Source organism: Glycine max, chromosome 9, assembly GCF_000004515.6.
Source record: "Glycine max cultivar Williams 82 chromosome 9, Glycine_max_v4.0, whole genome shotgun sequence".
In the NCBI taxonomy this organism is placed as follows: Eukaryota; Viridiplantae; Streptophyta; class Magnoliopsida; order Fabales; family Fabaceae; genus Glycine; species Glycine max.
Genome location: NC_038245.2, coordinates 50255170 through 50282844, shown reverse-complemented (window position 1 = coordinate 50282844; position 27675 = coordinate 50255170). Strand labels below are relative to the sequence as shown.

The window sequence follows — 27675 nt, the reverse complement described above, 5'->3', positions numbered from 1 at the left end:
TTGACAATTTAAAATAAAAAAGGCACTAAAAATATGAAAAATATCACAAGAAGAAAAAAAAGTTGCAGTACTTTTTTTTATAACAAAATTATTAAAAAAAGTTTTAGTCAATTTACCTTAATCGGAATAAGAAGAACCAACAGTGAATTCGTGAAGGATTCTATATTTTAAAGATCCGCTAAATCTGTCAATATCCAAGTCAACAAGACAAGTTAGAATGATTAAATGTTACCAATAATTTTAACCCGTCCAAGCCATGAGATCATTCTACCAGGTATTTTTTTTTAATAAAAACTTCAAAATTAGGCTTACCAAACTATTATTTATATAAAAACTTGAAATCACGAAATCAATATTAGGCTTATAAGATTCTCAAAATGAGTAGTACAAATTTTTTGCCCGCATTTAATAGTAAAAATCAATTGTAGTATTTTTTTTTTTTTTGAGTAATTAGAGAAGAGAAACATTTTGTGCCTCTCTATATATTTTAAACAAAAATAAAATAAATAAAAAAGAAGAAAAAAGGTTTAGAAGTTAAAAAAAAAAGTAACTAACTAAAAAGTAATAGGACAATTGTTAAAAAAAATATAAATTGATGAGAGCAAAATTGTCTAAAAAAATATGTACATCAAATGAATAATTTCTATTATTAATAGTTATAGATATATAATTTAGATGTATAATATTCTTAACTATAAAACAAAATATATCATTTTATTAAATGAAATCAAATAGTTGTTTTTTAAAATTGAATACTATAAGTAACTAACTTGTGGCTTGCGTGATGACGTTGTGAAAATAAAAAATTGTTCTTGTTTGTCCATTTAGCCATGAAGAAGTTGTCTTTCTCCATCCCCACCGCAAAACCCCAATCGGTGGACACTTCCACCACCCGAAAGGACGACGACAGCGACGGAACCAAACAGTACATCACCGAATTCGACCCTTCCAAACCCGCAAACCCCAAAATCACAATCCCCCCAATCCAAAACCAGTGGAACCCCCAACAAGACAACGAACACAGCACCACGCGGTGGCGCCGCACTCCGGAGGAGACCGAGCTGCTGCGTAAGCTGAAACTGGAGGAAGATCTGCAGAGGTTGCCGGAGGACCAGGGGTTGGAGGAGTTCAAGGATGTCCCCGTCGAGGTTTTCGGCGAGGCGTTGCTCGCTGGGTATGGCTGGACGGAAGGGATGGGGATTGGGAAGAAGGCCAAAGAGGACGTGAAGGTGGTACAGGTCAAGGGGAGAACCTCAAGGGAAGGATTAGGGTTCGTTGCCAATGCTTCTGGCAACAATTTGAATCACTGCGACCATCATTTATGTAATTTGCAGTTCTAGTATTCACACCTTAGTGGTGGGTTCTCTAGTAATAGAGATATGCCGTACAGAATCAAGGGTCTATTGGTTACAATAGTATTATTCTCTCTTTCTCTAATCATAGCTCTCCAAGTTCTCTTTTCTTTGGGTCAATCCCTATGGAAGCTTGATTCCTAAGATCTAGTACGTTGAATCCATGCTCTGATTCTGTTTCTTTTAATTTAATATTTGTTGTTTCCAAATGCTGTCTCCATCGGCATTATGAATTGGTGATTCTATGTTGATGTTGTGGGTGTGTGGTTCGTATTGTTTACAGAAGGCTGTGCGTTGCCAGTAGTGTATGAGGATCGTTATTGTTATGGTGGCAATGTTTTATACATGTCTTTGGCATGCAGTGGGTAAATAAAGTGTTGGGTTGTGATGATAACTGATAGTTTCAGATTGTTTTTCTTGTGCTTTCAAATTTGAACTATGAAATGGAGAAGAACACATAATGGATTTTGTTGCTAGGAGTTGAGCAAACCCCATTAATCATCTTTGATTCCATCATTTTCTTAAAACAAGTAACTTGGTTAAGCTATGTAAGGGATTGGTAGTTTAGCTATGGTACTTGGGCTCTTCTTGTAAGGAATTAGAAAATGAGCATTTTTATGAGTCGGTAATAACAAAGAAATGACAAACAAATATTGATAATTAACTTGTGTATGTATGAGAGAGTGGTTTAATTATCATCGTTTCTTGTAAGTCCTTTCCGCAATCTAGATTCTTGAGAATCAAAAACCCTTTTTATTAGTTTTATTTCCATGTTTTCATCTTTATCTTGGTTTTAATCTTTGATATTTCAAGTTTGCTTTATATTTTGTTTAGTTAGTAAAAAGTGTGTAAATTGTCAAAGATAGAACCAGTCTCTTGGGAAAACGATACTTAAATTTTTTATTTTATATTACTTGTACGATTTGGTACACTTGTCAAAGATGTAACAAATATTTGTAAACAAATATATAATTAGAGTGTTTCTTTTATTCTTAAAACAACAAATCATTGCTAAATGTTTTAACAATTAACTGGGTGTAAAAGACCAACCAACGGTGGCACTTTAGTTGTTTATTTTAGTTAATCATGCAATGGAGAAGACTTTGATCGAAAGCAAAACCAACTTCAATAATTTCTCTGTTCTCAAAAGAAAGTAGTCTCGGATTATCAATTGTAATGGAGAAGTTAGTTTTGCGCGAATCAGCGACTCCACTTCTTCTCTCCGAGTCTGTCTCAATCAAATGAAGCTGCTCCCTTTCTTTAGCAATATCACCTAATCTCTCACTTATACTTTTGATTCTCTCAGCAATTTTGTAACGGAAAACAACATGCTAGGGTTGCAAAGAGGATAAGCAAGAGCATTGTACCTTGTATGATTCTCCTTGTTGCTCCAACCTCAATTCTTAATAGGCATATTCGTCCATGATGTCCTCCAGCTCGTATGCAGTATCTTTTAGCTTTCCCAGCCAATTCTTTTGAGGTAAATGTGTGTTTTGTGCTTTGTCGGGGCATTTATTTCTGAAATTCTGTTGGAGTTTATCCATGTCATTTGAAAATAAGAATATATGGGTGGAGTTGCAGGTCCATTTGATATGATCAAAGACATTTCTGGAGGAATATCCTGTAAACCTGTTGAACAAATCAAAATTCTCCTTCCTTTTCCCTTCAGTCTAATTTTTTACACGTTGAACTGCAGGGAGGTCAGAGTGGAAGAACCACAGGGCACACCACAACCAATCCTGTATGGTGCCTCGAGGCATCAGTCCTGAATGATAATTGTTTTAGAAAAATTTCTCTCAAATCTGAGTTGAGAAACCAATGACAACATGCTTTTTGTTTGTTGCATTAAGCTTCCTTTTTTGTTTGTTGGTGACTTTCAGCATGCTTTTGCATTTCTGATATCTATGATTATTGGTTAATGAATCTTTGTTATTTTCTAAAATTTTCTTTTTTTTTCTTTTTGATATATAGAAGGGTTTCTCTAAATGTGGTTCATGTGAAAAGCTTCAATTTTTTCCCTTTATTTCTCTATGAAGCAAAAAGTAGTAAATATTTCATATATGGGATAGTTAAATTAAACTGAATTTAGACTTCATGTTTGCTGACTTTTTTTAATTTAATATTTTAATAAAGTGTTTTTGTTCAGATTTTGGATGAGGTTGAGGTTGCAACGACTTTGGATTTATCTCATAGCTTATCCAGATACAAGTTGAAGTTTAGTGCAGAGAAAGTGTATTCTTTTGTTGACTTTAAGGTTATATAAGGAGTTGATGTTATCGTTGTAATTGTTGTATGGTATTTTTATATATTTGTTATACATGAAGAAAGTTCAAGTATTAAATTGGTTGGATGACAGAGAGGAGAAGCTTTAAATGGCTATGTGAGAATGGCTTTGGAGAGACACAACTCTCATCCTTTGCTTTAAGTTTTGGAATTATTTCTTTTATAACTGTTGTTTGGTTGCAAATAGAATCGTGAAGTTAATTATGAATTTGAGTTATCTAGAGTTTAGATGTATCAGAAGAATTAAGAGGACTTTGTTGTAATTAAAATTATTAGAAATATGAACCACCAAAAAGTTTTACTAAAGCATAAAGAATGCTCACCTAAAATTAACCACCAAGTCAATACAGGATGAGAAAACAAGTCAAGGGAAAAGAAATATAAAACCCTCCTAACTCCACCCAAAACTGAACCATAGAGTAGTACATGTACATGTACTAAACAAATTAAAATTAATTGGACCAGTGACTCTGAGTTTGCGAAACACTTATTTCATGAAGGTCCCAATTTTTTATTTAATTAAGATCCACAAGTGTTTTAGTGTAGAGAGTATGGTCTGAATCTGTCAAATTTGTTGCATGTTGATACCGAACTAACATCTGACAAAAGCTTGCTGCATGATGATATCCTCGAATATAATTTTAAAATATTTTATATAACTAAAACTTATAATAAATAAATATTTTTAAATATATGAATTATATTTAAAATTATGATTAATCATTTATATTGTGGTACAAGATTATTTTTAACAATTTATAAAAAAATTTAAAACAATATTAAAATTCAATATGGAAATAAATATGAAAAACATATATTAAAAGATATAAGATAGTAAGAAAAAATTTAAAAACACTTATATAAAACTCTTAAAAGAAATTCTAAACTCATTCGGATAGGATATATAAAATTTAGACCATGCTAACTAGGGTCCACTCACCGGGTAAGGAGTCAATAAATAGAAAATTTAAGTATTGGAATTGTATTGAAAATTACAAAGGAGTGCTCTATTATATATTTTCAATTTTACATTGAAATTTCAATTAAGGACACTGATAGCGTTTTTCATAAAATTTTAATTTTACACGCTTTCCCTAACATATAGTTGAGCAAGCTAGCTAGCACAAGTATCTTGCATCGTTTTCAGGAAAAGTGATGAGAGAAAGCAAAATATCTTGCATCGTTGTTGTGTTGTGGGTCAGAATTATATAGGAGCCGTACGTGATAAAACTCTACCATATGATACGATGATGTCTTATCCTTTTTCCTTGCCTTCTTCTCACACTCATTATTCCATCATCAACAACATGGCCACTGTTGCATCTGCATGTCTTCCTTCCTACATCATCAAAAAACCACTGGGATTTCACCCTTCAAACCTCCACAACAAGTGTTTCTCTAAGTCTAATGCCTCCACTTCCACTCTCTCATGCAAGGCATCATCATCATCGTCCATGGTGGACTTTGACTTGTATGACCTTCTGGGCATTGACAACTCCTGTGATCAGTCTCAAGTCAAAGTCGCGTATCGCTCTCTTCAGAAGCGCTGCCACCCTGACATTGCTGGCCCTGCTGGCCATGACATGGCCATCATACTCAATGACGCCTATGCCATTCTCTCTGACCCAAATGCACGCCTTGCCTATGATAAGGTTAATTTTTACTCTTTCCTTTGCTTCAATTTCCCTCAAATTCAATGATTTTCTTCTTGTGGACATTCCAATTGAAACAACTCATCTCATGTTATGATGTGGTTTGCAACTCATCACTTGTGTTTCTATCCAATTCAATGATTTTCTATTGATTTTTTTTCTATCCAATTCAACTTTTACGACTAGTTTGGATGAGCTTCTAATGAGAACATTTTAGTTGTAGAAGTTTAATTAAGACTTTTCGAAGGCAAGAATGTAAGTTTGTCGCTTATGTTTTGAAGTGTTTATAGAGAAGTCAGAAATGATCTTTTGAAAAAGTTAAGGTGCATATGATTAAGAGTAATTAAATAGTCTATGTAGTGTTAAGTGTTTTTAATCTACCATCTAATCACAAATTGACATGTAATGTAAGTTTGATGATTCTTACAACAATTACCATAAAAGTCATATCTAACATGATTTCTGATTGTTTAAAGGTACCTGGGTCCATAGGAATTAAACTGTATGGCTATTGGTTAATCTTAACTTATACAAGAAGTTTGACTCATTTTTTTTCCCTTTTTAAGTGTTTGTTCAGGAGTTTATCCAAATTGGGGCTTAGTCCAATTTCTAGCCTATGATTACATAATAGTATTTGGGTCAGGTCATGAGATGAATATACTGCTTGTTTAATTAGACAAAGAAAAACAGAAAATTATGAAATTTTGCGTTTGAACTGGGAACGCGTCAGTGAATCTATCTTTTTGCATAATGTTTCAAGAGAAATTAATTGTCAATTTGTTTTGATGTTGATTGCTGAATTTGAGAAAATGTTGATGTTGTGCAGGAGCAAGCAAAAAGTTCAGAATTCAAAGGCTTCACTGGCAGACCCATATACTCGGTCTGGTGTGGGTCAGAAAGTGAGCAGCGGGCCATATTTGTTGATGAAATCAAATGTGTTGGTTGCCTGAAATGTGCATTGTTAGCTGAAAAGACTTTTGCTGTTGAATCAGTTTATGGAAGAGCAAGGGTTGTTGCTCAGTGGGCTGATTCCCCAAACAAAATTGATGAGGCAATAGAATCTTGTCCTGTCAATTGCATTTCGTAAGTGTTACATAACTATTTCTTAATTGTTACATAATCAATACCTTATTTGTTAATTGTTTTGATTTATATCGTACAATATTCTTATTACTTAGCATGATAGAGTCATATTTTGAGGCAAATTGTTGCACACCTTCAGGCCATTGCTTTACAAAGTCAACTGTATTAGCACACCATTGACCGTTCCTTAGAATTCTAATCTAGCATGGAAGGCCCCATTACAGTTCTCTCCTGCAATTTTGATACTGCTAAATGCTAATTATAAGAACTACTATCGTGTTTCTAGTATCTTTGTTGAGTTGCAAAGAACTTCAGAGGATTGAGATTATGAGATACAACCTTTCTTCCCAAAATCGGAGATTGGAAGAGGGGTAACCTAATTAGCTGATATTTGTTCTAGATTTGAGCTTACAATACTGATGTCTCTAGGTGTTGGCAGTTGTTATCTGAATTTATCGTCTTTGCTAGGAAATGGTTGTGCAATTTTCCTGCAGATACCATCCCGGGGGTGAGAAAATATTATGAATGAGAAAGTGGCTATGTGATGAAAGTTGGATCTGACATCTCACATGACAATTCTTATTTTGGTTCCATACAATGTTGATAATTCCTTATTTTGTTTCAAGGATATTAGTCTTGAAAGCTATTTTGCTGCTCTTTTTTTTATCTTTATTGTCTGCCAACTTTTTACTATGCTCCAATTAACAAGTATTTTCTTGACCGTAAACTTCTTGAAATTTTAAATTATTTACAGCTTAGCTATACACATAAACAAATTTTTTTAGGAATTTAGACAGCAGACTATGATGCTTACACAATTGCATACAAAGTACTGGATTCATTAATCTAGTTATCTTCTTGCCAATCATATCTGTTGGGCTAAGATTCTCCTGGATTTAAATTTGATCCATTAAATGTTGACTTTTGTGCACAAATTAGAGATGATGTTGATTGTTTAAGGAGTTCTCCAAGTAACCAGGTTAGGATTGTTCTCTTTGGACTGCAATCTTAGAAGTGATATTACATTGGTTAGAACACAGTGCTTGAAACTTTATAGATAGCCATCATTTTTTAGTTATTTGAGAATAAGACATTCTTTTAGATTCATACTGGCATTCCTCTATTTGGTACTTATTTGTTTGTTTACTTTGATTTTATTTAAAAGATTATTTATTCCCCGATTTCAAGGAAGTTCTATTTCCTTTTTATCTTGGAATAATCTGCCATGTTGCAGTCATTCTCTCTCTTCTATGAGTGAAATTTCTTGTTTCAACTCTAGAAGAAAGTTACAACTTACTATATCTACTCTACAGTTAAATTGTTTCATAAAGCTAGAGATTTGCTTTCTTGTTTTTCACATTTGTTGTTCCATAGGATCACTGATATTAAGAAAGGGATAGGTTAAGCAATTAGGAAGCAGCAATTGTTGGATAGTTTGTACTGAGATGGATAATTGCTTTCACTATACTTAGAATCACAAAGTATAGCTAAAGAAAGACTGAGAGTAGCATTCATTGTGCTGAGAAAAGTACAATACCCGGAAAGGTTTTGTCAATTTGTATGGGCATTAAAGAATAGCCATTAATCTTTTTAGAGTTGTGACTTAAGGACTAAAACGAAAATTGTGTTGGTCAGGAGTTCTTAAATCACAGTTCTCCCTTTTTTATTTTACTTGTTGTAAATGACCATTCTTCTTTGGAATAAAATAGGGTTGTTGAGAGGTCCAACCTTGCAGCTTTGGAGTTCTTGATGTCCAAGCAGCCTCGTGGCAACGTAAGAGTAGGTGCAGGTCATACAGCCGGTGCTCGTGTCTCTAACATATTTGTAGATGTGGAAAAGTTTCAGACTAGATTCCAGGAAGCAATGGAAAAGGCTAATAAGTGTTCTAAGGTTAGTTTGACATGTGATGCATGACTACATAAAAAGCAAGAATGATCATAATTATGCTAAATCTTCAATCCTTGTATTGTATTCCTCACTCATTCTCTACTAAATGGATTAACTAGTTAACATCTCATTCAGGAAACAGACCTCCAAAGAGAATCAAGAATGTCAGCAATTCAGGCAATAAGATCAATTTCCAATTGGTTATACTGGCAAACACCTAGAACAAGTAGTAGCTCCTCAAAATCTGAAAAGGGCATGACAAGAGTTGTATATAAATTGCCCGAACCGGATATCAGCAAGCTCAGAGACGCGGTTGCAAGGAAGAAAGTAAGAGATAGGACAAGGACCAAACGTCAAACCCCATTAAATTGCATTCATCCTGAGGAGTATTGGACTCCATCAACTCATGCTCTTCCCTCTTCAACTAGAAGTACTACTACTCCAACCCCACTTGAAAAGCCTTCAGTTACTACCACAGGACAGAAAAAAACAAATGAAACATATGAGAATCAAAATAGCCCTATTAGATGGGGGTTACCAATGGTTACAGCATTGACTGCAGTGGTTACAGTTCAAATACATGCAGTTGAGTCAACACGTGAGTTGCAACAACATGTGGCTGGTTCTCTAGCTCTGCAAATTGTTAACAGCTCTTGGTTGCAGTGTACCCTGGCAGCAGCTACATGGTATATGATTGGAATGGCAATTACAGAACTTGTGGCCATAATTGGAAATAGAAATAGGTAGAAGTATATATTAGGAGCTTTAAATTTTTCAGGCAAAGATATATATATATATATATATATATATATATATATATATATATATATATATAATAAGCTGTAAGGTATATAAAGAAACACATGAATCACATTCACAGTAGATGATGTATAACAATTTCTCCATTAAGAATGCTATACTTTATCAATTCTCTGACTCAGCTTTGAAACATTAACCCAAACTTGTTGGGATTTAAAATTTACCATTTTTCTTTTCTCTTAACCATCCAACTCACCTTACGGTCCAAAGACACTGAAAATTCTACTTGATGTCTCACAGGGCACTTAGCTTAAATGACAACGGAATATTTTGATGAACTTGTATATTCATTTCTTTATCCTAGTATTTTGGATATTATTACTGTTTGTTTCACATACCTTTCACCGCTATGCTTGAGTACAAATAAGCAAGATGCCATTAAATCTAAACTTTGCGAATTGTGCTAGCAAAGTTGGTTGGTTTGGTTGCTACGAGTAGTAGCATCTGATTTTAACTTATCCTGACAAACCTTAAGCATAACCTATGAGTTGTATAGTATATAGTATCTACCTGCTTCCCGTCCGCAAAGAAAAGAGAGAAAAATCCATCTGAATGTGTAGGCCAAATAAACTTCTGACGTCTTGTATGTCTGTGTTTAGCATAAGAATTTGGAAATACTACCACAATTTTCTTCTTTGTTTTTTTGTTTTTTAATAACCAGGAGGTGTAACCCCTCCTCCCACCGGATAGGTCCATTTTTTAGATAAAGTAATATCTCCGGTTGTCACTCCATGCCTTAAGCTAGGAATCAAACTCCAAACCTTTTCAATTATACATTTTCTGATAAATAGTAATTATGAGTAGAAAAAATCTTATTTTAAAATTTCATAATAAGGTACTTTACAAAGGATGAGTGTAAAACAAAAATCTTATTTTCAACATTTTATTCTCGACACGACACAGTAAATAATCATTCCAAGGGGGGGGGGGCGCATTTTTCCAGTCACAACTTAAAATAAGCTATGTGGAATTTAATATTCACAGCACAGCCAAGGAGTACCTTACCGCTATCTGAATAAATTAATAGCGTCAGGCGTTGTCGTTCAAATGAAGTATTTGTGTTGCATCGGATGAAAAAATCGTTATAGCCTTAAAGCAAACAAGCGGTGGACCATGTAAAAAAGTGACAAGTGTAATGGAATTATGGGAATCATACTGAGAAATGACATTTTTAAGTTCTTAATAGTATAAATCCAAACACGCTGAACCATACGTGGTAGGCGAATTCGACTTGCTTCCACTACAGGAGTCAAAGTATAAATGTCAACTTTTATTGAAAAAATCAAATTGTGTTTGCTTCAGCATCCGGGATCAACATTAACGACAAATTCACATAAAAAGCAATGCAGATCTTCTAGAATGAATGCAATCCATGTCCAGCGGTGGCAAACAATAAAACACAATTATTATTTTTTCATACACATTATAATAAAAGTTTAGATGCATTTGGCCTTCTTACAATTAACGAGAAGAACAAAAACCATTTGGCCTTCTTACAAACCAAACCTTCATAAATATTTACCATATACCCAATGCCCTTCTTGGTCCCTCTGTCCACAAAACTAAAAACTAAAAACTATTTTAGTACTTTCTTCTAGGTGTCCACTCTCCACCAAACCATCTGCTACTTAAAATTTCGGATTAGGGGTTTAATTACCTTACGAGCCAAACCAAATCCGAGAGGTCCTGCAGTATATGGGTAGGGTGTTGAACCAAGTGATATTGTTGTTATTAGAGCATCTTGATCACCAATGATCCTAAACTACTAAAGCAAAGTTGCAAAACTAAGTAATTATTCTAACAACACTTTGGCATATGACAAAAGCAATTCATTTCACAGAGTTGGAGTTTAAGGTCTGTGAATAAGCAGAAATCAGAATGATCATACAACCACCACCACCACAGAAGTAAGAAAACAGATAAAATTTTGTTTGCTGTATGTTACAGATCCGATCCATAGGGGTGGGTGGGTGGGTGAGTACATGACTTGAAGGAATCAAACTAGTAACGGTACTTGGTGGAGTAATCTTTGGGAGCGATGACGAGACCCCGTCCCTTCCTGGCTCCACGATAGACGGTCTCAACAATGTCGATGAACTCCTGCTTGTCCTTGAGAGCCCAGTTGATCTTGTTGTTGTTACCGGTTCCGAGATCAATCATGATGTGCTTGTTCCTGAAGAAGAACATCACCGTGGAAGGGTCGTAGAGCTCGTACATGGTGTTGAAATCCGGCACCTCCGTTATGTCCACCAGGTATATCACCGCAAAGTTCTTTATCGTCTCCGCCACTGACGCCAACACCTCGTCCATCTGTTGTTGTCACCAATTTCACAATTAACGCCAACACCTCATCTATCTATTGTTACCAATTGCACACTTAATTGAATAAAATTATCTTCTAATCACCACCAATTTCACAGTTAATTGAAATTGACGCCAACACCCCTTATCTATCTATTGTACCAATTGCACAGTTAGCTGAATAAATTTGTCTTCTAATCACCACCAATTTCACAGTTAATTGAATAAAATCATCTTCCAGCAACCATCAATTCCACAATTAACCTAATCCATCCAACCAATTTAACAGTTAATTGAATACGATTATCTGCCAGTGACCACAAATTTTGTAGTTAACTAAATAAAATGATCTTCTAACAATCACCAATTTGACACTTAATTGAAATTGAAAATGAAGAGTGAGATGAATGGTTAGTTAGTTACCTGCATGCAGGTTTCGTCCCAGTCGTGGCCGAAACGGATGACGACGAGACGCTCCTCTTCGGCGAGGATTGCTTGATCGACGGCCCATCCAGAGTGCAAGTGAGGCAACAGGTACGACATCTTCTTCTTCTTCTTCCTCCTCGATGAACCCTAATTTCACGTTTCCACTCAACAACACACAATTATTTATTTTCATTTAGGTACAGATTTTATTTTAGTTCCTTCGGGTTTGGGTTTCACCGGGCCCAATTATCACTGCCGACCCGCTTTTTCTTTTGACTGTTGGGCAGATGCCTTCTCCACACCTCTTTAACTTTACAAAATTTTCAAAGTACCCTGCCACTTGGATGGGACATTAATCCTACACCTCCAAAAAATAAAAGTTGAATGGACAAAAATAGTACACCCTCTCTCTTTTTTCTTTTTCCTCTAGTAACGTGAGATGACTCTCCATTTCGCCCTACATCGCTCTCCACTGCCTCACCCACCACACACCACCACGCCACACACCATCACACCAAACACCACCACCGCATGATCCCTAGAAAGGAAATTGTCGATCCGAAACTTTTATTATGAAATAGTTGTTCTAGAAGTGTATATGTATTATGGAACAATTATTTTATAATAGAAAAAATCTCATTCCAAACTAGTTTTTTCGAGAAATAAATTTTTCTATTATGGAATAATTGTTTCAAAAGTATATATATATATTATGAAACAACTATTACATAATAAAAAATCTCATTTTGGAATCGTTTTTCTAAAAGAATTTTTTCTATTATGGATATATTGTTTTAAAAGTGTATATGTATTATGGAACAACTATTTCATAATAATATCTTTCTATTATGAAAAAGTTGTTCCATAATACATACACACTTTCGAAACAACTATTTTGTAATAGAAAAAATTCTTTCCACAAAAATTATTACAAAATAGGATTTTTATTTCTATTATGGAATAGGTATTCATAACACATATACTTCATAAACATTTATTTTGTAATAGAAAAAATTCTCCCCAAAAAAGTTATTCTTGGAATGGGATTTTTTCTATCATGGAATAGTTGTTCCATAATACATATACACTTTCAGAACAACTATTCCATAATAGAAGTTTTAGATCAACGATTTCCCTTCTAGGTGTGGTGTGATGTTGTGTGGTGTGGTGGTGTTATTTTGATTTTTGGTTTTTATGACGGTGGGTGGTGGGTGATGCGGTGGAAGGCGATGCAAGGTGGAGTTGAGTTGAGGGTTGTCACGCATTACTAGAGAAAGAAGATAAAAGAAAAAAGGCGGGACATTTTTGTTCATTCAACTTCCTTTGGGAGGTACAAGATTTAAAATGGGAGATATATAAGATTCAAATGCCTAGGGATAGCAATTCGGGGTGGCTTGTCCCGCCTTCAGCTCGCCAAAAACAGGTTTGGGTCAGGCTGCCTGCTATAAGTAAGACAAAATTAGACACATTGGCCCACCCCACTAATGGATGGGCCATATTTTAAAAAAATAAAAAATAAAACTTAATTTAAATTATATCAAATTGCTAGATTACATTTAAAAAAATCAATTTTCAAAAATATATTTAAAAATAAAAGAAAACTGAATGCAAATTTTAACAAGTGACCACATATCTTAACAAGTACACTAGTAAGATGCAAAATTTAAAAGAAAATGAGAAGTTACTAAACTAATATAGTGAGTATATCAAATAAGGTATAGTTTTAAGCTTAACTTTTCCCTAAAAGTATAAAAGAAAAATTCATGTTATATCAATATAGTTCTAGTACAATAACCTAAATACATTATGATTGTGCTCATGCAAGAACGTTGCACAAAAACAATGTGCTGTATGACTTGAATATAATATTAGATTAGTAAAAAAAAAATTATATATGACTGTCAAAAATTAAGATTCCCAGTTTTGTAATTGAATGACTACATTGTTCATATAAAAAGTAAATATTGTTTATTTTAAAATCTATTGCAGAATAGCATAAGGTGTATATAATTGACAAAATATTTTAGTTATTTTGCTAAAGAAATTAGAACATAAGTAGTTATCAACCCATTTAATAACTATTTATAATAACGATAACAACATGGAGTATATATATATATTTAAAAATATAGGCAGACTGATGAGCCATGTGACTTGACGAGTTGGCAGGTTAGGTGGGATGGGACAAAAGTGAGCCCATGAACTAAATTCTCCACCTTATCCTGTTGAATTTAGGCTATGCTAGTGTGAAAATTCCATATTATGCAATACATAATTATTTGTTCTTTGTTAGCACTGTTGAAATTTCTAATCCGCAGTATCTAAAGTATGTCTCCAACAGTCACACACAAATGTCCTCTTCTCTGAAACGCTGCACATCCTACACCAAATACGAGATCAGAAAGCGAAACCCTGAACCAAAATCATGTGCCCTATTGGTAATCGACGTGCAAAACCACTTCTCATCCATGGCCACCCCAATCCTCCATAACCTCAACACCACCATCTCCCTCTGCCGCCGCGCCTCCATCCCCGTCATCTTCACTCGCCACTGCCACAAGTCACCCTCCGACGCCGGCATGCTGGAGGAGTGGTGGTCCGGGGACCTCATCGTCGACGGCACGGCGGAGGCCGAGCTCCTGGAGGCTCTGGACCGGAAAAGCAGCGACCTTGTGGTGGAGAAGAGCACCTACAGCGCGTTCAGGAGCACTGGCTTGGAAGAGAAGTTGGTGGAGATGGGTGTGAAGGAGGTCATAGTGACAGGTGTCATGACCAACCTGTGCTGCGAAACGACGTCGCGTGAGGCGTTCGTGAGAGGGTTTAGGGTTTTCTTCTCCGCGGACGCCACTGCCACCTCTGACGTGGAGCTTCACGAGGCCGCTTTGAAGAACTTGGCTTATGGTTTTGCTTACTTGGTTGATTGCCAGAGGCTTCAACATGCCCTCTCTGGTGCCAAGTGAATTCATCAACCGTGTGTTAATTGGACGAACAATTTGAGAGGAGTACGCTGCTCTTTGATCTACCTGCATTTCTTCTCTAATCAGATTTAGGGTTTGCTCTTTCTGTTTGATTTCATTGATTTCCTCATGGAACCCTTTGATATCTTTTTTTTTTTTTTTATCTGTATGAGAGTGTGGAGTCAAATGCAAAAGTCACATGCTAAAATTAGATCCCAACCTGAAAACAAGGTCTTAATGATAGCAATATTATACAATTACATATAATATCTCAATTATATGATGGCCTTAGTCTTTTAAGGAGTATGGTTTGGGGAGGGGACAATGGTTAAATATAAGATTAAACACAAGATGCACACCCAACAACATTGAGTATGGTTGGGGTTCTTTTAGAGGCTTTAGATCTTCTTCTTACTAATTGGTTTCGATACATTATTACTCTTTGGCGTTAATTGGTCACTAATGCTGCTCAAGATGCTCTCTCTGATAGCATGTTGCATCAGAGAATCCTTTTCTGGTTTGGTGCAGAGCATGGTTTTGGCCATCCATTGGAGTTGTTGATAGAACTGCATCCATTGGTCAGTAGTATAGCTGTAACATCCAGGAATTTATAATTTTCAAGTAATTAGGACAAGTCTCTTCCTTTTTGTGTTAGTGTCTCTGCTCAGAGTTGGGCAGTCTTTGATCCTATCAGTAGGAGTGCATAATATCCTCTGTTTTCAGTCTTGTTCTCTTTGGTATATGAAACCTCTCTTTACATTTCTAAGCCTGACCAAGTGAGTTATATTTCATACAACCTTGTAATACATAGTTGAACTAAACCTAAACCAGAACTAGTGAAGTTCATGACCTTTGTTATTTCATCCTTGGAAAATCTATTTTGGACCTACACGGTGAGTTATTAGTGGATCCCTAGATTGGAAAACTAGAATGCAGTATTTTTGGCATAATTTGAGATCAACACCCCATAATGACACGCTAAAAAAAAATATCAAACTTGGTTAAGAAGGACTAGTTGATAGAACATTATGGCGGAAGTTGATCCATGTAGCCGACCCCACCTAGTGGGATAAGGCGTTGTTGTTGTTGTTGTTGGTTAAGAAGGACTAGTTTAGTAGAAATTACTTGGACCTTTAGAAATAATAACAACAACAACATAGTGTGACAACATCAACAACAATAAAGTGTGATTAGGGGCTCCAGATTGAAGATAAAAAAAAATGGAATTTTCATAATGTTATGTGTTTATTTATTTTGGTGCCATGCAATATTGGATAATTTGTTTTGGACATGGACTTTTCAGTAGAAAATGTGATTTTTCTTGCATTAGTTTCCTGAAAATTTGATGGTTTGTCATGAGTTAAAGTTGGAGTATTGGAAGAGAATATTCACAAATTATTTTTGGTAACTATTAGAAAATGCAAAGGAAGTATTCAAGGAGTATTTCTTTTAAAACCAGATTATAAGTGTGTTGTAGCATGTAAATTATGTATAGAATATTTCCTTATTCCTTGTAATTAGGATTGATTTTCCTTTTTTCTCTCTTAACTAATATTACATACATTCTTGTCATTGTATTCACTCTTACTTGGGCAGTGGCTCTCACTGCCTATGCTATATGTTGTACACTTCAGTACATCTAGTACTGACCCTTAATTATAATATAAATTATCTTTTGCTGTGCAAAAAAAAAAAAAAAAAACTAATATTACATACATTCTTCTAGAATGTACAAAGAGTAGTCAATTGGGGATCGAGTGCAGGAATAGATTTTGTCTTCTATTTGCTTTTACTGAAAAAATTGGTTTCTAATAGAGCTCGATATTTCATTTATCCATTCTCTCTAAATCCCATGGGGGATGAAGTTTGTTGGTTTGATGATGATTTATCCATTCTTGTATTTGTTTTCAAGTATCTCTTATTGACCATGGATATGTATATCTTGAAAGTTGAAACTTTATGGGTGTTTTGTAATTACAAGTTCCTTTTCTATGCTTGTCTCGAATTTGTTGGTTGTTCAAAAGGTCTAGAACAAATGGTTTTCAAGACAATGTTCAATGATTCATTTTTTCTCTCTTGTGGGTGCAGTCGAATGTTGTTCGCGGTCATGTTGAGGAAATTGACAAGGCAATTAGTGAGTATTCTTAGGAAATGGGCATCAAGTCGATTTACTAGTCTATGTAGTAGCAGGTTTTTATAGTTTTTGGATTATTAGAAGCACAACTATGGGTTTTTGTGATGTATGTTGTCTAATCAAATCCTTCAAGGATGGTATTGTAGGATTTGGATTTCAACTGCCCGGTTACCAATGCATGTAAAGTGATTAATTATACATTCATCATCGTCATAGTACACCAATATAGGGAGAATTTATTGTATGAGAATGATTATCTTATCTTAAAATGAAAATGATTAATTTTATCTGTTAGATTAAAATGACATGTTAAAATTAAAATATTTTAAATTCAAATTAAAATCTCATTTAACTATAAAATTTTTATAAGATTTACCAAACAAAAAATTAAATATTAATTTATGACATCCTAAAATATTTTAAACCTATCATTACCATGACCATCATCATGATAATTAATCAACGTTACCACCAATATGATTGTCGTTACTGTCACCATTATCAACATTGTGATTGTTGTTATGATGACCATTGTTGTCGTTACCAATATGATCATTGTTTTTGTTGTCATCGTTATCAATGTTGGTGATCATGGTGGTAGTGGTTGTGGTGATGATGGTGGTTGTGATGATGATTTTGACGTAAATTAAATCTTTAAGATATTTTATTTTTTGTTTGATAAATTTTATAAAGATTTTATGATTAAATGAGTTTTTAATTTGAATATAAAATATTTTAATTTTAACCTTTTATTTTAATTTAAGGATTGAAATTAATCATTGCTATTCTCACATGAAATAATAATTTTCATATATGTTATATATAATAATAATAATAATAATAATAATAAAGTAATGAATATTCTTAAGTTTAGTCTTTAAGTTGATGTATTTTAAGTAAGATTTAATTTAATGATCAATTTGATTTTTTTTTCTTAATATTTGTAGACTGCTTAAAATAATTTCTAATACTTAATTAGGAGAGTGTTTATATATATATATATTTTTTTCCCACTCTAGAGACTACTTAGGATAGAAAGTGATACTTCAAGAATGAAATTCACGGATGCCATGCATGAAAGATTATTTTTTTTTGGTACAAAAGAAGTTTGTCTTTTTGACGCAATGTATATAAAATGATAACTGTTGGTGTCACGTAGGAATTTTTCTAAAGCATTGAAAGGGTGAGAAGGAATGTTTATTGAAAAGTGTTCTTGAGAACGCAGATTGTTGAGGGAATGTTTTGAAAACCAAGAACAGGGTCATATGGTTAAAGTGAGGTGAAATTGCTTAGTATGGATTATCCAAAGACATATTCAATAACAATGATTTCCATAACATATTTTTACATTATCAAAACTAGTTTCTGGTAAATTTGCATGAAGGGAAAAAATATTTGAACGTTGCGACGTGAGAATGGAGACAACAAACAATGCAAGCAAAGGAAAAGGAATGGAAGAGATACAGGGTTGGTCCAGCGTGGTGAGGTAGGTGAGAAGAGTGTTTAATTGTTAAAACTAGGGGAGGGTGTTTTGGGGATTTAAAATGTTAAAAATAAAAAAAGGGATGGGAAGAGTAAAAAATGAATTGCAAATAGCTGCCCCGTGTATTTTTTGTGATAGTAGTGTTATGAAAGCAGAAAATGTATGACCAGAAACATAGCTGGTACATGACCCAATTAGATGTCCCATTTGGTCTAGCTTTTAAAAAGATTGCCACAATGCCACCAATTTTATTTACCTACTATTATTCATAATATTAAAATTTTAAAATCATAGCTTGTCCTACATACAAAGTATGAACAACAAACATTTCGGCTCTGCATGAATTATAAGGTCCGGTTTAAATTCGGCAACTTTTGTCCTTTCTAAAACTAGGGAAGTTTCTAGGTAGAATCGAAGGGCAAAGGTTGATGATATCATCCAGATCCTATGCCGTGCATTTACAAAACAAAAGACAAAAGAACAGTTGTCAGCAACCCATGCTTAAGTACACCACATATATATCTTTTTTTTTAATCTAACATCTTAGTATTTTCACATTCCTTATATAACATATGTTCCAAGCTTCTTGTTTGAACGACATTTTGTCAGTTCCTGAGTAGTTATACATGATATATCACAGGCTGGCATGCACGAGTACATCCCCTCTCGTGCTTGAATTGTTAATTAATCATGTTGCTTTAATATTCAACAACAGTATCCTATAACCTCAAACATATCCACACAAAGGGAAGGTTCCTTTGGACAAACTAGTACCTTAGCTGTTACCACTATTCTCAATTCCGTACCTTCACTTTTGCTTCCTCATCTGAATCTTAGATCTAATTAAAATGATTTTTTCAAGCTTTACTATTGTATATATAAACCCTTTGAAGCACCCTAGGAGTCTATACCATAGTACTAGCTTTCTAGCCTTGACTTGATAAAAAAAAAAAAAAAAGAGAAGAAAAAGCTTTCTACTAGCCTTGATTTTTCTCACATAGTGCAAACCCTTTTATTTGTTCCACTTAAGTTATGGCACCCCTTGATTTTGTTGCCCTTAAAGACTTGCACAATTCAGCAAACAACCTTCTCCATTCACCAATGGTTCAACAAGCACTTGTCCATCAAAGAGAAGAAAAATGGTTTGATGATGTGTCAGAGTCATCTCTGAGGATGTTGGAGGTGTGTGGCATCTCAAAAGATGTTCTCTTGCTAGTAAAAGAGCACCTCCAAGAACTTCAGTTCACTTTGCATAGAGCAAGCATTGGTGATCCAGGAATTGAGGAAAAAATCGAAGCCTACAATTGCTATAGGAAGAAACTGAAGAAAGAAACATTGAAGTGGTTGAAGGGTATGAAGAGTCAAACCGCCACAATGCACCCTCCAATTAATGAGCAAAAGCTAGTATTGGTTGTTGATGTGCTAAGAGAAGTAAGAATGACCAGCATTTCCATTGTGGAATCACTTTTGTCCCTTGTTTCCTCACCTTGGTTGGATACAAAATCAAGGAAATTAAGGTCTTTCTTCACATCAAAGCTTGTGCGTGTGAGTTTGCATTATTGCTCAGATGATATGATCTATTATGATGCCATGGTGCTTCAAAGTGCAAACAAAAGGTTAGCAGGGGTTAGGATGGCTATAGAAGGTCTTGAGGTGGAGTTGGAGTGCATGTTCAGACGTTTGATCCACACAAGGGTTTTGCTTCTTAACATTCTTACCAAATAATAGAAAAACTTGGTGGGAACCCCAATATACCAATGACACAAACAAGTCAACTAGCTCAAAACCCTTTATCTCTTAATTAAATTTACTTAGATTGTTAACCATTATTTTTATTCTTTGATTGTTTCAAATAAACTACATTGTGAATGTGCAATTAATATAATTGAACATATTGTCTATTCCACCCTGAGAGTTACCATTTTACACAGATTTGCATTCAACTGAAAATAAGTTTGGACTAAAAATAAAAGCAATTGAATTGCTTGTATGCTTTATTTTATATGCCATATAATTGTAATTAAGAAAGAAATTTCATGATTCAATGTATATCTAGCTGTCTGCAAGTGAATTTCTTTGTCGCTATGTTATCCAACAATTTGAGGAATAATTACTAAAAAAGAATAACTGGAAATGTTTATGTTGCATACGCAACAGAACAGATATTGCTTTTAAGCTTCATTGGAATTATATATATAGCTAATAGTGATTGGAAACAGGATGTCTCCATGTGCCTTATCAATAGTTTGTACTTTGTAGTCAAACATATAGCTTTGTATGAAGGAAATGCATTCACGGGAATGGGAATTTAGCATGTGAACAGTATAGAGAAGAAAAAATTAGGATCTTATTCAACAATTCAGAATGTGTATAAGATGTGTATATTTAAGGTACTAGAAAATAACACAATTCCAAGTTTTCAAGTTAAATTAAATTTAAATTTAAATCACAACCAACTAAAAATTAAACTTAAATTATCATGTTAATAGTTCAATAAACAACATATATGAGAATGGTTTTACATCAATATTCTAATAATCTCGATATCATCCTACAAATTGTAAGGACTAAAATAATAGTATACAATAAAAATTTAATGTTTATATATTAATAATATAAAATAATTTTATAATATTATTTAATCATAGATTATCATTTCAATTACTTTAAAATAATAATTTTAAAAGTTAATAAACTTATAATACATAAGTAAAATAATTCTTTTTATTCTTTTTACGTGCATAATCTTTTTTCTCATCAAATAAACAAATTTTTAATTTTTAGTTGAAATCTATTAATGTAATTATTAAATTAAAAATATTTGATAAAATTAAATTTTGAATTAATTGATAAATATAAAAATACATATTTTTATATTTTTTATATAATTATTTTTTATTGTGTAAATAAAGTATATTTTATATAATTATATAGTTTTAGATTTTTAATTCATTTTTAATTCTTATAAATTTTTTATTTGAAGATTAAATGTTTTCTTAAAGGTAAAATAAATATCATAATAATTAAAATTGATAACTTAATTTAAGGAATTTTATTAAATAAATAATATTATATTAAATGAGGAATACATGATTTTTTAAAATGTTGAGGTTAAAATAATTCGCTTACTAAAAAGTTTTATTTTGGTAAAATGTTTGTTAACAAGTCAACCAAATTATAAATTAATTAGTTGAAATAATTAATTGAATACATTGTTCGTGTCATGTTTTAGTTTAGCTTAAACATAAAACAATTACTCCTTTCCTAAACTTTTGTATCAATTGAAAAAAAAAGGACTTTCAACTTTAAAGGTATGACTTAGGAATTAGGATAGTGCCGGGGTAGGGGATGCTATTCAATAAATCTAAAAGACAAACGAGAGAAAAGATGATAAAATAAGACTTTCATGAGTTTTTTTTTTTTAAAATAATGTGATTAAATGTTGATATATAATTAGTAAAAATAAGTCAAATAAAAAAGTGTGTCTAACATCTAATATAATTGTCTTAATTACAATAATATCCTAAAAAAATTATTTAACCCTATTTTAGTTGAAATTATTTATACAATCTCTTATTACTATTTTTGTAATTTAATATATTATTATGTTAATATAAGAAAAAAATATAATTTCTTGATATTTTGGTCTTGTTTTTTTTTCTGTTAGAAATAAAATTATATCCTCTAATTTTAATTGGAGAAACAATATTAATAACACTTAAGAAGTTCTATTAATACTTACAAATCATTTACAGTTTTTCTTGGTATGTTTGTTTAAATTATTTTATAGGAAGCGTTTATTTTACAATTTTTTTAAAAACAATTTAAACCAATTGACTCAATAACTCTAAACACATCTAATAGAGTAAATGGTCTATAAAATAATAATGTAAAACAACTTTGCAGTATTATTTAATCATAATTTATTAACATTTATTTATTTATTTTTATAATAATTCCTTTAAAAGTTATAACTTAAAAAATAATAATTAATAATATTTTTTTAGTACGTTATCATTTAAGTTTAAATCTAATTTTGATTTTCTTATTTTACTTAATTCATAATTTTGTTTATTCTATTTTAAAATCGAGACATTTAACCTTCTTACTTTAAAAATCTATAATTTTGATCCTTATTTTAAAAAATTATAATTTTAGTTTAATATTTAATTTTATTTATCTTTTATTTTTTTATTTATTACTTTATAATGAATTAAATTATTTCTTAATAGTACCTTAAATGAATATATTAGATTTATGATTTAATTAGATCAAAAGAAAAGAAATAAAATATAGACATAATTGAAAATTTGGCAAAAATTATGAATTTTTTAAAATAGAGAAATTAAAATCACAATTTTTTTTAAATAAAAGACTAAATGTCTCTCCTTTTAAATGAAAAAATTAAAATGGTGAATTTTTTAAAATAAAATGATAAAAAAGGACCAAATTTTGGAAATGAAAAAAACAGGGAAAACAAAGTTGCATTTAACCCTATTATTTAATAGTCTCTAAAAATGTATAGCTCTACCTCGCCTGCGACCGCGACATCCACTCCGCCGGCCGCGTCGTGCTGTTCTTCGAGTCCGTACACTAGGACGAGGACGCTGACGTCAGCACCGAGGTGGTTCCGATGTACAGCCAAGCCATTGCAATAGTTTATAGTTTGCGTTGCTCACATCACAAATTCACAGCCACCTATTAATGATATTATTGATTATGATTCCTACTCTATCGTTGAAGGATGAAGAAGCTGCTACACCATTTATCATTCACTTTGTTGCACCTTCCCAAATCACTAAGCAGCAATGTTATTACAATCAGGTTAGCATCCACGAGCAATCTTCACACGGAAATGAAACGCTGCAATCTCTTTATCTCCAGGCTCTGCCGGGAAGGTGAAATCGATTACGCACGCAAGGTGTTTGAGGAAATGCCTGAACGGGACATTGGTCTGTGGACCACAATGATAACTGGGTACTTAAAGTGTGGCATGATCAGGGAGGCCAGGAAGCTGTTTGATAGATGGGATGCCAAGAAAAATGTGGTCACTTGGACAGCCATGGTTAATGGGTACATCAAGTTCAATCAAGTTAAGGAAGCTGAGAGGTTGTTTTACGAGATGCCACTGAGGAATGTTGTGTCTTGGAACACGATGGTTGATGGGTATGCGAGGAATGGCCTAACCCAGCAGGCTTTGGACTTGTTCAGGAGAATGCCAGAGAGGAATGTGGTTTCTTGGAACACAATCATCACGGCGTTGGTGCAATGTGGGAGGATTGAGGACGCACAAAGGCTTTTTGATCAGATGAAGGATAGGGATGTGGTTTCGTGGACTACTATGGTTGCAGGTTTGGCGAAAAACGGGAGGGTTGAGGATGCTCGGGCACTCTTTGATCAGATGCCTGTTCGGAATGTGGTTTCTTGGAACGCAATGATCACAGGTTATGCTCAAAACAGGAGGTTGGATGAGGCTCTGCAGTTGTTTCAGAGAATGCCTGAGAGGGACATGCCTTCGTGGAATACCATGATCACAGGTTTCATTCAAAATGGAGAGTTAAATCGTGCAGAGAAGTTGTTTGGTGAAATGCAAGAGAAGAATGTGATTACTTGGACTGCAATGATGACGGGGTATGTGCAACATGGGCTAAGTGAAGAAGCATTGAGGGTATTTATCAAAATGCTGGCTACCAATGAGTTAAAACCCAACACTGGAACTTTTGTGACTGTGTTAGGAGCTTGTAGTGACTTAGCTGGTCTTACTGAGGGACAACAAATTCATCAAATGATAAGTAAAACAGTTTTTCAGGATAGCACATGTGTGGTATCAGCGCTGATAAATATGTACTCGAAATGTGGTGAGTTGCATACTGCTAGGAAGATGTTTGATGATGGGTTATTGAGCCAAAGGGATTTGATATCTTGGAATGGCATGATTGCTGCCTATGCCCACCATGGGTATGGCAAGGAGGCAATTAATCTATTTAATGAAATGCAAGAATTAGGTGTTTGTGCTAATGATGTCACCTTTGTTGGACTTCTGACGGCTTGCAGTCATACTGGTTTAGTTGAGGAGGGGTTTAAATACTTTGATGAAATTCTGAAAAACAGATCGATACAACTCAGAGAAGATCACTATGCATGTTTGGTTGATCTTTGTGGTCGTGCAGGAAGGCTGAAAGAAGCTTCCAATATCATTGAGGGGCTTGGGGAAGAGGTGCCATTGACTGTTTGGGGAGCGCTCCTTGCTGGATGTAATGTGCATGGAAATGCTGATATTGGGAAGCTTGTAGCAGAGAAAATTTTGAAAATTGAACCACAGAATGCAGGCACCTATTCATTACTTTCAAATATGTATGCTTCAGTAGGGAAATGGAAAGAAGCAGCAAACGTTAGGATGAGAATGAAGGACATGGGGTTAAAAAAGCAGCCAGGTTGTAGTTGGATTGAAGTTGGCAATACAGTGCAAGTATTTGTAGTTGGTGATAAACCACACTCTCAATATGAGCCCCTGGGGCATTTACTTCATGATCTACATACAAAAATGAAGAAGGCTGGGGACATGCCAGATGATGATTTATTAGTTAGTGTGGAATTTTAGTAGTATAAGTCTGTGCTGGTCAGTCAAAGCTTGGATTATGCAGTTGAGTTGAAATGTGGGACAGTTGACTTTGACTGGTACTGCTACAATGCACTTTTAACTTTCTATGACTGTAAAAATTAGTTATTTGGTCTCCTCCTCCTCCCAAACACACCAACATTTAAAGTTCAAAACTGCTATTTAAATTGCTTAAGAGAGATTTATTAGCTCATGTTCACTTTGTTTTTGTTCAGGTGATCTATCACTTTTTGAAAACTGTAAGAGCAATTGGCTTCTTAAATTCTGTTGATTGATGAAATGAGTAAGTTTATGATCACTATATTCCTTTGGTTTATTAGTTTGATGCTAATCAAATTTTTAACAAGTTATTAGTCAGTTTATTATCTTTATATGTATATGGATCTGGAGAACATTCAGTTGTGTACTGAATTGGAATCAAAAGAAACACAAACAGTGTAAAATCTCTAATTCTGCTCATGAATATTCTTTTAAATTGAACGACTTTTGATATAGGGAGTATAAAAATTTATAAATTCTTTGAAAATATGTTTTCACTTTAGGATTGTACTATTAGTTTATCTGCATTGGCTAGAAAATAATTGTGTTTTTCTTTTCTTCTTTTAAGAAATGTTATAAGTTGTAGTCATTGAATTGAAAACTTCAATTGTATTTTGACAAATAGTGCTTCATTCATTATCTATAACTCTGTTAGTGCAACTGTAGGCACATTGTAAATTAGTCCAGACAGAAGTAATACTAATTTTATACTATTCTGCTAGCCTTTTGTCTTTGTTTCCATTTTTTTTTGTACTATACTAATTTTTTGTTCTGTTTTACTTAGAAATAGACAAATAGTTGACTTAAGGCACACCAAAAGAACAGGTAATGTAGTTGCAGACCTGTTAGCTAAGTTAGCTTTTTCTTTCACAAATTCTGTTTGGATTGAGGAGGTTCCCTCTCAAATCCAGCATGCTGTAGATATATGAGGGCTGTCACAGCCTCTTTTCAGTTTTAATATATCATGACTTATTATTAAAAAAAAAAGGAATGAGACTGATCTGCTAGATAACTGTACTTAACTCTTTTCCTCCCCTTCAACTTGCACAGACTCAATCACCGACAACAATTGGCGGGACTTGCAGCACTCACCAATCAAATGGTATATTCTAGTCAGTGCCAGGCTGCTCCTATAGTGGCCTCATGCACATTGGTTGTATGCTGTAGCCATAGCTTAACCGGAAATTCAGAACAGCCTCCACTCCCTCTTGTGTAATTTCCCTCACTGATGTGATACCAGCTAGCACTACATATCCACCATCTGCAACAGATATTCTGGGTGATCGAAATGCAGTAAATTAAGCAAGCAATTTACTCCATTGATGAGGATGTGCTCATATTTGCAAAGCACGGTAATGGACTCTATTATTACTGTTGTTGAATCTGCACTGAAGATAACAAGAGCATTGCAACCTTTTGGAAGTACTAAACCTTTCGAGCATTCAAATACATAAGCTTTAAGCATTGAACTTAGTTTAGGTACATAAGATTCATTCAAGGTGACAATTTTAGTTTTTACTTTGTGAATGTTGTGGATAGTTCACTTTGCATACTTATCAAGACTCTATATATATATAAAATAAAATAAGACTTTTTTTCCTATGGGATGATGTCACCTGTCAATCTTATATTTATTTCTTCCAAAAAATATTAAATGAGATTATTTTATTTTTAATTCAAACAAATATAATTAACAATTAAATGCAATCAATTAACATTAATATAATAGATTCATTTTAATAAATTAATTACTAATAAGTTAATTATCAATCAATATTAATACATCAATTAATTTGTATTTTATGAATTGATATACATGAAAAATATACATTATGTATAAAGATTTTATACATGTCACAGCTTATATAAAAAAAAATATATAGAAAAATTATTATCACATTGTAATATTCAAAAGAATTGATAACTACATTAAATGAAAAATATATTTATATATATGAAAAAATAACCAATACTAATAAATTGGTGTTTTGTTGATAATTAATAGATATATTAAACATATTTAATTTCAAAATTTATTATATTTTTTCCAGTTAAAATTTATTATAATAAATTACATTAACTATCATTTTAATAATTTAAACTTAATTCAATCAAATAGATTTTCTATATCATTATACTTATTCTATATATGTGATTTTTTTCTCCCTCTTTTCTATTTTTTTAGTTTTATTTACGTTCTAACAAAAACTATTTATAGAAAAAACTGATTGGAATATATAATCAATATTTATTCTAATTAAATATGTATCTTAAATTCTGAATTATCATAACTTTTAAAAATTCTTATTCTAATAAATTAAAATTTCAATCGAGTAATATAGTTATCAATTTAATATATAATATTTGTTAATATTTTTATGTCCAGTCATTTAATTATTAAATTTAGAAAAATATATTTATCATTTAATTAAAGATATTACAAAAAATAGATATATAGTAAAATGTTTCATATTTAGTTAGAAAGAATATGCATAATGACAAAGAAATTCATACCTTCATATATTTGCTAATAAAGTTCACGTTAGATACTAAATTAGCATCTTTAGTGGGTACTCGCATATAATGCATACAATTGTACATGTATTTTCACTACATGTAAATACACATTAAAAATCTCTG

The 27675-nt window shown here is 33.0% G+C and overlaps 6 protein-coding genes across 6 annotated transcripts; 5 read left to right on the top strand and 1 right to left on the bottom strand.

Annotated features, from left to right (window-relative positions):
- Positions 1 to 786: 786 nt before the first annotated feature.
- Positions 787 to 1827, top strand: LOC100785211 (G-patch domain-containing protein). The gene has a single exon (NM_001253031.3). The coding sequence runs from the start codon at positions 831 to 833 to the stop codon at positions 1338 to 1340; it is 510 nt and encodes a 169-aa protein (NP_001239960.1). The 5' UTR covers positions 787 to 830; the 3' UTR covers positions 1341 to 1827.
- Positions 1828 to 4798: 2971 nt separating this feature from the next.
- On the top strand, positions 4799 to 9259 carry LOC100783616 (chaperone protein dnaJ C76, chloroplastic). Its single transcript, XM_003534632.5, has 4 exons — positions 4799 to 5287; positions 6114 to 6370; positions 8080 to 8260; positions 8393 to 9259. The coding sequence occupies exons 1-4, from the start codon at positions 4883 to 4885 to the stop codon at positions 9002 to 9004; spliced, it is 1455 nt and encodes a 484-aa protein (XP_003534680.2). The 5' UTR covers positions 4799 to 4882; the 3' UTR covers positions 9005 to 9259.
- A 1609-nt stretch (positions 9260 to 10868) lies between these two features.
- DIM1 (DIM 1-like protein) lies at positions 10869 to 11984 on the bottom strand. Its single transcript, NM_001354104.1, has 2 exons — positions 11801 to 11984; positions 10869 to 11386 (listed from the first exon to the last, which is right to left on the bottom strand). The coding sequence occupies exons 1-2, from the start codon at positions 11918 to 11920 to the stop codon at positions 11078 to 11080; spliced, it is 429 nt and encodes a 142-aa protein (NP_001341033.1). The 5' UTR covers positions 11921 to 11984; the 3' UTR covers positions 10869 to 11077.
- Positions 11985 to 13942: 1958 nt separating this feature from the next.
- Positions 13943 to 17141, top strand: LOC100783081 (nicotinamidase 2). Its single transcript, XM_003534631.5, has 2 exons — positions 13943 to 14805; positions 16849 to 17141. Exon 1 carries the CDS (start codon positions 14155 to 14157, stop codon positions 14761 to 14763), a length of 609 nt encoding a protein of 202 aa, XP_003534679.1. The 5' UTR covers positions 13943 to 14154; the 3' UTR covers positions 14764 to 14805; positions 16849 to 17141.
- Positions 17142 to 19409: 2268 nt separating this feature from the next.
- Positions 19410 to 20102, top strand: LOC100792615 (uncharacterized). The gene has a single exon (XM_003533646.1). It carries the CDS (start codon positions 19410 to 19412, stop codon positions 20100 to 20102), a length of 693 nt encoding a protein of 230 aa, XP_003533694.1.
- Positions 20103 to 22855: 2753 nt separating this feature from the next.
- Positions 22856 to 26637, top strand: LOC100792086 (pentatricopeptide repeat-containing protein At2g35030, mitochondrial). The gene is made up of 4 exons (XM_006587897.4): positions 22856 to 25055; positions 25212 to 25279; positions 25820 to 25860; positions 26086 to 26637. Exon 1 carries the CDS (start codon positions 23122 to 23124, stop codon positions 24976 to 24978), a length of 1857 nt encoding a protein of 618 aa, XP_006587960.1. The 5' UTR covers positions 22856 to 23121; the 3' UTR covers positions 24979 to 25055; positions 25212 to 25279; positions 25820 to 25860; positions 26086 to 26637.
- Positions 26638 to 27675: the final 1038 nt, after the last annotated feature.